This window comes from Caenorhabditis remanei, chromosome X (genome assembly GCF_010183535.1).
Source record: "Caenorhabditis remanei strain PX506 chromosome X, whole genome shotgun sequence".
Lineage (NCBI taxonomy): Eukaryota > Metazoa > Nematoda > Chromadorea > Rhabditida > Rhabditidae > Caenorhabditis > Caenorhabditis remanei.
The window spans coordinates 12,578,026-12,590,506 of NC_071333.1; the positions used below are offsets into that span (position 1 = coordinate 12,578,026).

Here is a 12,481-nt window from a genome sequence, read left to right on the forward strand (position 1 = left end):
TTTTGAAATAGAATGTTTCAAATTAGATTTTAGGTTGAATGGCGACGCAAAAGAAATGGAGACGCGGAGAAACGGTTTGATTGATGAATTGACATGTTCAAGGTTTCGCTACCACCTAATAAAACCGCGTTCCTTATCTGTCCTTTTGTTCCGTGCGGCCTGAAATGTTGCGTTCATCTTCATTTTCTTCATCTCTCTTTCTTCTCTTTTCTGTCTACATCTCATATCTTCAAATTCCTGCGGATGACCTTTATCGACGGAGGGAGAGACACACACACACACACTACAGCAAAAAAATATCTTAAAGTACAAGGGGAAAAAATAAGAAGATGGGATCTTTTTTCAAGAGAAGGAGCCAAACGCCACTTCACATTACACTTTTTGAAGTGTTGATCGGTAAAGATCAAAGTGGTCCGTTGGGAGAAAAATAACAATTGTTGGAAAAACCAGTGTTGCATTTTTTGTTTTAGAAAAAAGGAGGGGTCAACGGAATTGAATCACAAAAAATACAGGAATATTCCTGAATTTATTGAATACGTTTTATCCTCAAAAGTTCATTAAGACATGACACTTGAAGTAATTACAGTAATCAGCCATTTAAATGAGAAACTGTGTACAACGAAAAGACAATCATCACAGATCGTTCCTTTTATTCCTGATGGGCACAGATCTCCATATCTTATCTCCTGATTGATAAACGAAAAAAGAGCCTTTTGGTTTCTAGCACAAAATACAAACAACCGTTTGTGTCTTGTAGACTGACTACATTCAGTTATCGATTTTCAAAATGCTTTGTTAGAAAGACACTGCTCCTGACTCTCAACCGATAAGGCGAGTTTGAAAGGCACATTTTTCATTTGTTTGTCGAAAAACACCTTGACAATGCGGACTTTGATTCTTTTATTTCTTTTTTATCCCATGGCTTTTGGAGTTTTGAAATTTGTACAGATTGTAAGTTGGTAGCTTGAGTTGCTGTCTAAAGTAATTTTAATAAAATTGTAACAGTTTTTTCCAGTGGTTCCGACACGGTGAAAGGACTCCTGGCCATTACATATACTTCCCAGAGGATGACAAAAATAACACTGAATGGCAACAAATTGCTTGGCCTGGAGAGCTTACAAAGGTTTTGCGTTTCTTAGAATTCGTGGTTGAATTTAATAAAAACAACTTTTCAGAGAGGAATTTATGAAGAGTTTAAACTTGGAAAAAGGCTGAGAAAGTTGTATGGAGATCATTTTGGAGACACTTACAGACCTAATGACGTAAGTACCGTTCATGACTACAATACTATAATATAGGCCACACACTTTTTCTTCAATGTAACGTTTATCATTCCTAGTTCCACGTGTACACCGGAGTAGACAATCGAACTTCTGCTTCTGCTCAAGCCATGTTTGCCGGTTTCATGCCACCGAATAAAGATCAACAATGGAGTCCCGACCTCCTCTGGCAACCTATCGCCCAAGAAACCGACGCTTCCATAGATTGGGTTTGTTTGATGTGTCTTTTGTGTCTATTAAAAGACAATGATAATATTTTTCAGGTGTCTCTTGGTGCCATTGATAATTGTCCTGTCTACGGAGAAAACCAACGACAATCATCTGAATACGCGGGGGTTATGGAGAAAATGGGAGAATATGACCCAGAGTTATTGGAGTTGGTTAGAAGTCATGCAGGGGAACCAATCACTGAGGCAGTCACATATAATCATGTGATTGACTCTCTGAAAGTTCGGGTTAGTAGGAAAAATAGCAAACCGTAAACAAAAAACCTAGAATTATAAAATTACAGTACATCCTTCAAGACAAAAGACTACCGTATCCGACGTGGGCTGCAGGATTTGAAAATCGTATTTTGAATATGAGTTTTTTGATTCACGATGCCATTGTGAAAATTCAAAACACAACTGTAGGAGGTAAAAAAATATATTCCAGATAGCAGCATAAAAATTCAATTAATGTTTTCCAAATTGTTTTTCAGATTACCATAACGAACTGATAGTGTCATACTTTGAAACCCATCTCCTGAAAAATAAAACAAAAGGTGTTTTCGTCAGTGGGGTAATCAAAATTTAAATGAAGGATACTTAACAACCCAATTTTTTCAGCATGACACGAATCTTGTGACTATCTGGGAATCCTTAAGATTGGATGGTCATCCAGAGGATATCCCTAACTACGGAGCTCATATTGCAATTGAAATGCATGAAGACTACGGTCAAATTTCACTGAAGGTATAAACAAGTAAATGTTTTTTATTAATCAAATTTATTTCCAGTTTTTCTTGGCAATGGGCTTCAACCAGACAAGAGTTGAACTGTTCCCACATTTTTGCTCACGGAGTCAAGCCGGTGGATGCGAATGGGAAGAATTTAAAGCACTAACATTGGTAATAGTTTCTTATTAACTGATTAACTAAAATATAATTATTCAGAAATCTCGAAAACCGAAATCCGACTGGATTTATGAATGCCAAGGCTATGAAAAATCAACAGAACCGGTGTCGACTCTGACAGGTACGACTGCAATTTACAGTTCGTTTATAATTGTTTTTAATTCAGGTTCCATGATAGTTTTATTATCAATTCTCCTACTCTCAACTATCATTCTCGGATTTACCACTTTCTCCTACAAACGACAACTCAACAATCTTCGTGATCCAGAAAGAACTCGTCTCTTATAATTCCGATGTCAACGACAAACTCTTTATTTCTCTTATTTTTGTTATTATGGGTTCGGTGCAAACAACTGATTGTGTGAGTGATTATGATGATGATAAAAACGTTTGTTTGAGGGTAAATAGCTGTGTACATTGGTATTATTTTCTCTCAATTATGCCTAGGTCGATGAGCGAGTGAGCCATATCGATAAGAGCCTCCTTGCTATCACGCATTGTCATTCCGAGCAAACGTTGAACCTGGACAATGAGAATGAATGTGAGGGACCATCCGATTAATTGGAAAAATACCTTAGAGTTATCAAATTTCACTTCTTGGCAAAGACGTGGGAGGCTTGCTTTGGTTTCTGGGTCGAAAAGAGCATAGAGACGTACAAAGAAGTATGGGGCAGTAAATCGTGGAATCCAATAACCTGTAATTCCAAGTATTGTATTTTTTTGAGAGAGTTTTAGATTTACGACCTTTTCCTTTGAACTCTTCTCTCAGAATCCGAGCGATATCAATAAACCAAATAGAAGGAACATTGGTGACCTAAACAACATCATCAGTCATTTCTTCCTAAGAATTCTTCATTCTTTCATTACCAAAATTCTTTCGTTATCTGATTCTGGACGTCGCATAGCTTCAAAGTGAGCCAACGCGACATCACGCACGTCGACGATGGGCATGTTGAGTGGTGGTGCAGCTGGCATCTCTCCATTCATGAATTTTCGCATCAGCTGGAATAAATAAATGTTGGGACAACAACGCGTTTTCTCACTATTTGGCGGCGAAACGAACAATGCGTTTTCATGTTTCATGTAAATGCGACATCAATTTCGCGCAGATGACTTAAGATGTGTCAACGAACATTCAAGTGAATGGGTTACAAATAAGAAAATTGTTAAACAATATCATTACGAATTCATTTCTATGACAAAAATAAAAAGGGACTAACACATACCGTAATACTTGCACCTTGTTCAGTGATGTAAGCTGGGCCAAATACCAAAGTAGGATTAATCACAGTCATTGGGAACCTGAAACTAACTAATTTACTGAAAGAAAAAATTTCCCTAAGCATACTTTTTTTCTTCTGGAAGTCTCTCAATGTAATCCCATGCCGCTTTCTCAGCCAGAGTTTTACTTTTGATGTAACAGTCGACCAAGTCGCTCTCCAAATTCGACCACGAAGTCTCATCAAAAACTCTGTCTTGCTTATACCCTTCTGAAACAATATTTCATCAGCAATCCGTTATGGCACTACACTTCACCTACCATTAACAGCTGCACAACTGCTGGTAAGCACTAGTTTTCTCACATTGCCATCTTCGGCGATTGCTCTCATAACGTTCATTGTACCCTTAAGAACCAGAAGAAGTATTAAAATATCATTAGGTTTGTAATCACCTCGACGGCAGTTGTAATGCAGCGCTCATCTGAGACGATCGGAAATGGGGATGCCACATGAAGTACGTAATCACACCCCGCTACTGCTCTGAAAAAAAATTTGGTGTGGAAATAAAAAAATCAACAAAAATACAATGTAATATCATTAGGGATCATCGATAAATTTCGTCTTAGCTTCCAGTTTGGTTGTAAATAACTTAACAATACAGTAATTCACTTAGAAGCATAACTAAGAAACTTGAGGCTTTATTATCAAATTTGTTCAGTTTTTCTGATTGTAATTCAATAAAAATTAACTACCAAAAAAATTTACTACCTTAATACCGAAAATTTAGCTCCTATCTCAGTTCTACTTTTTTCAATTACTTTAAATGCTAATAGAACAATTATGAATCACAGTCCACATTTTTCAAGACTTGATAAACTACATTTTCAGACAAATGGCTACGCAGCAAAAGGCGACTCAAAAGATCAAAAGCTTAATGTAGAAAGTTACTGACGTAGCTGAAACAATTGACGCACGACCTCTAGACATACAGATTACAAGAGCGGAAGGAGTTTTGATAATCTTAACCACACAATCAGAAAATCACCCACTTTTTCCAACAAGACGCATCTAACAAATCGGCTTCGACAAGTTCAAGAAGATTCTTCTTGTCCAGTTTTTTGACTGGTTGCACCTGGAATTCCGGTAATTAGACAATTCTGATGAGTTACAGATAAGAAACCTTATCCTTGTTTTTCAGATCACGGACGGTTCCTCGTACACGATATCCATTTTTGAGGAGTACCTCGACACAATGGGTTCCAATGAATCCTGAAGCTCCAGTGACAAGAACTTCTGAAATTTGATATGGATAACAATCACTGAAAGGAATACTGTATAACCTACTTGTTTCATTGTTATTCATCATTAACTTTTAGTAGAATTACCGGCAGTACCAGAAGGGCCAAGCTGGAAAAACCTGTGAGTAAAACAAAAATGTGGGAAAATTAAAAGGAGTTCGGAGAAGAAAAGCACGATGAATACTTTTCAGCGACACAGTTTTATACATGTCAGGTAAGTACACTTTTTGATAAAAATGAAATACGAAACCAACGGAAACGGAATTTCTGATAAAATATCACTATGCTTCAGGGAAGACTGTGACCAGAACCCTTTGCATTTTTAGACCAATGTAGACAGCAGTAATCCGACTATGTAACAAACCACAATCTGTATCAGCAATGATTTCTGCAGCAAATCAAAACAGCAGCTAACATCAAGGCTTTTGATATTTAATTGAGGTGAAAATAGTGAGAAAATATGTATGCGCAGTGAGTGAAAAACAAGAAAAGATGCGCCTTTCTGTGAAAAGAGGTCATCACGGATCGATTGTATCGGAAAGAGGAATAAAGAATGACCATGTCGTTTTCACTATTTCTTGCTAGTCTTATTAGTTTTAGTGTAGCCAGTCAAGGCAGAAACATGCCTTCCTAGAAGTCAATGACGGGGTATTTTTATCACGTGAAGGATCAACGCAATTCTGGGAATCCGGTTTTTTCAGAACTCATTAACTGAAGGACATTTCAGGTAGGATGGAGAGTGTGAAAGTTGTTCTCAAAGTGTTTTGGCCAATAATTAACCATGTTAAGAAGTATACGTATGTGAAACGTCATAAGAGAATTATACAAAACTGAATTTGAAAATTTTGTTTAAGTGTAATTTAATTGCATTTTATATTTATTCAAATGTATTGTGGGTTAATTTTAGGCTGGCTTACAGTAGTACTAATTCAATTGGCCAGCAATCTGGTATTCAATATTCCCAGGACGAACTGTATTGTTGATAAATTTGCGTTTGCTGAACAGCATGTTGTAATATAACGATTTTATATTCCAGCCTGACCATAATATTCATATTGTTAATTTTTTTAAAAACATAATCTGTTCCAAGGTCGTCAACTTAAAGTTTTGTTTTTCTGATCGAGAAAAATCGTGAGAACGCTCTATGATCAGTGAAACCCAAATGTCAATCAATTTTGCGAAGAGTTCTTGATAGCCGCCTCTTCCTGGTTTGAATAGATTTTACCTGCTACATTATTGTGTGATCTGCCAAAAAATGCTATCTGAAAACTGTTTGTCGATATTAATTTTCCGCTCGAAACAAGACACGTCTAGCATTAGTAAGAAATTATTCAGAAACACGAGTTTTTCGAGAACTTTGCTGCTTAGAAATGCATGGAGCTGGAAATCTAATTAACACTAGTATAGAAATAACAAGAACTTTTCTCAGACATTTTTTTTAATCGAAAGAGCTGCTGCACGTAACAAGCTTATCAGAATTCCAGCTGTCTTCTTTCTCGAATTTTCATCACTTTTCCAAGAGTGTGTTGATTTTGTTTAATAGTTCACCTCAATCGTTGTTTCTTATTTTCTCTCCTGGCACTTTGTTCCAATCCTCTCATTTTTTGTCACCACTCGCTTTCGATGAACCCGTGATACAGAGGACAGTTGTCACTTTGATTTCCGAGAAAGTTTTGCTTGATGTATCAATTAAACTGAACAGATATTGAAGAACACTATCATTTTCTATCTGATTGATACAGACGATTTGATAGTTGTAGTTGCATCGAAAAAAGACGCCACTCCTTACGTAAGTCTCTTGTTTCTATTATCACCTAATGGAACCGGTATAAAGGTGAATTATTACAGCAATGAGGAAACTATTAGTCAGTATTATCAAGTTATCGGTAATCTTTTTTCTTCTCACATTTTATTTTGTTATAGTTCCAATTCTCTTCACGTTATAGGTGACCGTCATCAACTACTTTTCTTGTGGAGAGAACATTAGAATCCCCGTCTATTTTGAGACTTATACGTGAAGTGGAAAAGGTGTGTATGCCAATAACAATAAGATTTCCGCTCCAATGAAGCCGTGTTGCGCTTCTCAACTACCCCCACTAAAATATCTCAGGCTAATTGGTCACTGCCCATGCATACATATCCAACCCGGTAGTAACTCATTAAATATATGTTCGTTATTACTTCTTTCATCTACTTTTAGTGTTTCTCTAAGTTGACAAGTATTGTTTTTTTGTGTCATATTACATTATGTGAGTTTTTATTAACAACTATGTACGGGGTGAATTAACAAAAAATTCTTTCTCAAACCATGCTGGGTCCAACTTTTTGTTCGAATACTTTATCTTCTTCCTCGTCGACATCTTCATCGTCGGAAATTGAAAAATTTGGATTTGGGAAGTTATCAGCCGGCTTCGGTTGTTGTGGCTCTGCTGCCAACGGAGCCACCATAGGAGGTCTCTGAAATTACAACCTCCCTTATTTTGACTATACTTGTTATTCTCACCGCTTCTCTAGCAGATGCTTTCACTTTGTTTTCTCTATTCCTACTTTGAAAATACACGTAACAAGCGAGTCCTACGTGCAAGAACCATCCGGTCATTGTAGTTATTGTAGCAAAAACGGAGAGAACTGTGAGAGCTGAAAGAACTGATAACATAAGTTCTGATAGTTTTATTCATTTTTGTTTACCTATCTTTTCACGCATCATAAAATCAGTATCATCTCTGAAACCTAGAAGATGATTTGCTCTTTCCGAATAGGGGAACATAACAATGACAAGAATTTGCATAGCCCAAAAAGCAAAACTTGTGACAACAAAGATCTGGAAACAGACAGGTTTCGATCTTTAGTTGAGTGTTTTCTATACCATGAATAGAATGAATGGAATCAATAGCTCTTCTTTTTCAGTGATGAACGATAGAGTCATGCAGATGATTGACACCAGCTGCCAGATCTGTATATACGTTGTTAGATTACTTTTTTTTTAATTTTCTGTTCTTACTGATAGGATTGCTTGTCCAGCATCTGCCGACTCTCCGGCACGGTCTACAAAAATGTAAACGTACCATTCTGTTAGTTCGAGGAATCCAAGGAAGAAAATGATGATGGCCAGAGCAACCTGAAATCCTGTTTTTGTTTTTTATTATTTACATTTTTGTTTTTCAAAAAACATCAATGAGTAATGTCATACGCTATTTGTTGGATGATACTGAATTTTGAACCTTCGCTTTGTACACCGTGTCGTTGACAAAACTTATCATTCATTTTACTGCTTCCAAAATTTTCGGTTGATAGTGGATCGTTATTTCGCAATCTGACTAGGAATTTGAGTTTTCATAAGAAACGTACATATGATATATTTTCAAGGAGTCTGCAATTCTTAATTAATTTTTCTTGGTTTTCTAGACGCTTGAAAATTCATTTCATTCTATCCGTCTACGTTTTTCAGTGTGCCGTAATAAAACTAGGCGGTGTCGGTGGTTCTCAGGCTTTTCTCAAGTGTACTTTTCTGCGAATACGCCCCGATTGAAAGGGCAAGTTTAATGAAAGCAATGAATATATAGGGCGCACACTTCTCTCGTTACCTTCACATGAAGCCTTGCACAGCAAGTGAAAAATCGCGGATTTGACGTCTCCAAAGTGAATAATCCAGACCTCGTTATGGCCATTTTCTTCGGCAGTCGTCTATGGTTAGAACTATAGAGCAAAAACGAAGGGAGTGAGTTGAGAGTGAGCATTCTCTCCGCTCTCCCTCTCTCACTCGCCTTTTAGATAATATTTGTTATCAACGATTCAGAATCTCAGTTTCTGCTAGTCCAACAGTATTGTCAGGCACACAAACGCCGCATGATAGGAGCGTGTGTCTATCAAATTTGAATTGAAAGAATAGGAAAAAAGTCAATGACTTGAGTGAAACAGGCCATCAAATAATCTAATCGCATTCATTGCCAAAAAAGCGTGCTGATACGTTTCAGTTTGCTTTAAAAAGGCACTATGATATTGAATTTAGACTCATCAGGCTTTTATTTCTGGTCACGTTCACCCAATTCGAGACAGTAAGTGTGTATAAGAATCAAAAATTCAGAATATATAAAAGCGCGCAGAAGAATTGGAGTAAAAATTGAAATAATTCGTGATGTAAGATCCTGGGCTTCTCTTTTTCCAACTGGGATTGCTATTCCCAGACAAATATAATCCCTGAGCTGCGACTAAATGTAGGAACGCCTTAATCTCAAATGAACATCACATCTAATAAATTCTTGCGTTTTGAGATTATTAATACTGCCTGCAGAGTAGAATTCTCAAATCCAAAGAACCATACTCCACCTGCACTCATAGACTTTTCAGGGTCTCTCAGTTTCTTCATGAAAACGTAGACTTTGTTTCTAAAGTCTGGAGCTTACTTTTGTTGCTTCAAAAACTATGGTTACTATAGCCATGGCGATTCTCTACATGCTTTTTACAAAATCCATGTTCTATTTGTAGTACTCTTTTTCAATCTTAATGAAACAGAAAATTCAATTTCTAGAGAAGTCCAAGGTAGCTGGTTGGGGCTGGGAATTAGTTATTTCCAGTAATCCACCAAATTTGTTTTTGCTTGCCTCACGCTGAATATTATATTAAAAATATTCAAGTATAAGTTTTCAAAACTAGTCAACTTGACTGGCAACAAAAACTGGCACATGGGGCAAGTCTGGAAACGTTTACTCGTTTTTACGTTCTAATATTTGCACAGTTTGCACTGTCTCGCACACATTGTACAGCTCTCTCCTACTTTTTTTCAATGTGTAACCTTTGAACGAGAAGGTGCGTCTGTCTCCTGTATTATCATTTGGCTGATTTTGTATTCTCTATTCATAATACCTATTTTGAAGTAGAGTTTTTGAGGGAAACGCATCCATGTTTTATTTAGTGTTTAGTTTCAAGTGTGTAACTTCGCCGATTTCCCTTTCTTCATCCTTCTTTGGTTGTTTCTTTTTTCTTTTGCGTTGCAAGAGTGATGCACTTTTAGTTTGCAAACGTTTCGCCCTTCTTTCGACCCCACTCTTTTTACTTTCTTTTGCTTTTTTCCCCCTTCTATTTCATCTACTACTCTTCTTCTGTGTATCATCCCCGTCCTTTTACATTCCAACAAGTGATTCGAATTCTTCGACACCAATTCCTCTCGTTTCTCTTCCTGTCTCTTCATTTTTTCATTTCCTCCCACGTCCTCTTTTTCTCTTCATAGGCAGTTTTATCGACAGTTGTGATCTTGGGCAAAGGGCATCGCAAGCGCGGAAGGCACACACACGCACGTACTCAAAGAGACAAAGAGACCTTCCCGATGTACTCTTTCGCGTTACTCTTTTTCTTTTCTTCTATACTCTCTTATTCTCTTGCCAACTGGCGATAGTTCCTGCGCTCCATAGCGAATTGCCTACACAGCGACTCGGGTCGTGGCCACGATACGTAGCGAGCATCTCTTGTTACATCATTAGAACTTATCAAATGACGTATTTTTATCATGTGTCACAACACAAAAAAAGTGGCATGCAATATAAAACACAAAAAGTCAATTTTTGACCATTTATCTTTTGTCATGACTATTATCGCTTCTGTGACGGGTAATTCAGTGGTATATAAATGTTTTGATCGTGATGTTCTGTGAAATACAAATTTTTGAATTAGAAAAATATACAAAATGTTTCAGGGTACCCCGGAAGTCAAAATTACATATGGCTGATCCAAATTGGTCGTATCCGCCCCCTGCATATGCATTTGCTGGTAAGTCTTCTTATTTTTTAGTTTAAAAAATTTTAACATTAATGAAAAATATTGTTAAAAAACCGTTTTTCAACAAAAAAATCATTAAACTATTGCAGACCATTCCATAGCAAAGCCTATAATGATAGGGGGCGTTCAACCGTCTCAAGATCAAGGACATTCACCAAAATCTGATTCTTTTGGCCAATCCGTTACTGCTTTTAATGGAATGGTTGATAATCTAGTTGGATCACCATCTTCCTCCCTCCCTCCCCAGAGGAATTATGTAAGTTTTTATACAACTAGTTTTTGTGAAAATCAAATTGAGAGAGAAAGTTATTGTTATAATATTTTGATCGTAACATAGTTGCGCGTGTTGCAATTTTTGACATGCGCTCAGTTTTAACTTGTATGAAGTAAAACAAGAACAAAAAATAATAAAACCAATCGAAACATGAAATAGATTTTATGAGTTATATGAAATGAACAGTATTGAAAAAATGGTGAACTTTTTCTCTCCAGTTAATATTTAAAAACTATTTTTCCAGTTTCCCACGACAGCAGCTTTTCCTATATCAAGGTCACCTAATGATAGAAGGTAAATTTAATCTGCTTTGTAATTTGAAAAATAAAACATTTTCAGTGAGGACAAAGAAATGGGAAATGGAAGTTATGGTGTACCAATTCCTATACCCCAAAATGGTGTTCCTCAGGGGACACCTGACTTTCAGATGACACCTTTTTTACAACAAGGAGGACATTTGATAGGTGGTAGTCCTAATGCACCCTATGCAGTGACTGGGAATTGGTATTCCAATGGACCAACTATATTTTCTACAATGCAGCAAGCAAATAATGAAAATGGAATGCCTGGAATGCCTGCTGAATTTGTGAATAATGAAAATGGAGTGCCTCCACCACCTAATGGGATACACCAGCCACCCCCACTCATATCGGGGTCTCCGCCGTTTCCATATTCAAATATGATAAATTTAACATCTAATTTTGGAGGAATGAGTATAGCACCGCCACAAATCCAACAAAGAGATGCTCCAATGTATCAGCAAGCAATTATTCACGGTAATTTTTATTTATTTGTTATTGTGTTGTGTGGTTCTGATTCGATTATTTACAGAACCTATACAAGGAATGCAACAAAATGGATTTGGTCAGCAAGTATTCTACACTCCAATCCAAAACCAACAAATCCCACAAACTCATGCACAACAACAACTTCAGCAGTTAGCCCAACAACAACAACAACAGCAGCATCCACAACAGAATGGAGGACAACATCAATTTTTCGGTCAACCCAACAATGGAATGAACAACGGACCTCCGAATGACTGGAGTCAGCGGAACAATTTCGGTGGAATGCCGCCACAACAGCAACATCAACAACATCAGCAACAAAACGGTTTACCACCAAATTTCTCCCAGAATCCACCAAGGAGGCGTGGTCCAGAAGATCCAAATGGACAATCACCTCGGACACTGCAAGATATTAAGAACAATGTTATTGAATTTGCAAAAGATCAGCATGGTTCTCGTTTCATTCAACAAAAACTGGAAAGAGCTTCTATACGTGACAAAGCGGTTATTTTTACACCTGTTCTAGAACATGCTGAAGAATTGATGACTGACGTTTTTGGTAACTACGTGATTCAGGTAAGCTAACTCTCAAACAGGAAAACATTAACCTTACATTCCCATTTTCAGAAATTCTTCGAGTTTGGTAACAACGAACAACGCAATCTTTTAGTCGGCACAATTCGGGGGAACGTGATGAAGTTGGCGTTGCAGATGTACGGATGTCGAGTGATTCAG

The 12,481-nt window shown here is 37.1% G+C and overlaps 3 protein-coding genes across 3 annotated transcripts; 1 reads left to right on the forward strand and 2 right to left on the reverse strand.

Moving 5' to 3' along the window:
* Positions 1-882: 882 nt before the first annotated feature.
* On the forward strand, positions 883-2,682 carry GCK72_024477 (uncharacterized protein; the record flags this gene model as incomplete). The annotated part of the gene is made up of 11 exons (XM_003117708.2): positions 883-951; positions 1,016-1,123; positions 1,176-1,262; positions 1,340-1,489; positions 1,544-1,735; positions 1,792-1,915; positions 1,981-2,060; positions 2,108-2,233; positions 2,278-2,388; positions 2,434-2,515; positions 2,561-2,682. The coding sequence occupies 11 exons, from the start codon at positions 883-885 to the stop codon at positions 2,680-2,682; spliced, it is 1,251 nt and encodes a 416-aa protein (XP_003117756.2).
* Positions 2,683-2,817: 135 nt separating this feature from the next.
* On the reverse strand, positions 2,818-4,980 carry GCK72_024478 (uncharacterized protein; the record flags this gene model as incomplete). Its single annotated transcript, XM_053735908.1, has 11 exons — positions 2,818-2,916; positions 2,968-3,089; positions 3,139-3,208; positions 3,262-3,396; positions 3,621-3,696; positions 3,743-3,884; positions 3,935-4,019; positions 4,067-4,154; positions 4,664-4,746; positions 4,795-4,907; positions 4,959-4,980. The coding sequence occupies 11 exons, from the start codon at positions 4,978-4,980 to the stop codon at positions 2,818-2,820; spliced, it is 1,035 nt and encodes a 344-aa protein (XP_053579474.1).
* A 2,233-nt stretch (positions 4,981-7,213) lies between these two features.
* On the reverse strand, positions 7,214-8,580 carry GCK72_024479 (uncharacterized protein; the record flags this gene model as incomplete). Its single annotated transcript, XM_053735909.1, has 6 exons — positions 7,214-7,369; positions 7,416-7,549; positions 7,601-7,733; positions 7,779-7,865; positions 7,914-8,030; positions 8,497-8,580. The coding sequence occupies 6 exons, from the start codon at positions 8,578-8,580 to the stop codon at positions 7,214-7,216; spliced, it is 711 nt and encodes a 236-aa protein (XP_053579475.1).
* Between the last annotated feature and the right edge of the window lie 3,901 nt (positions 8,581-12,481).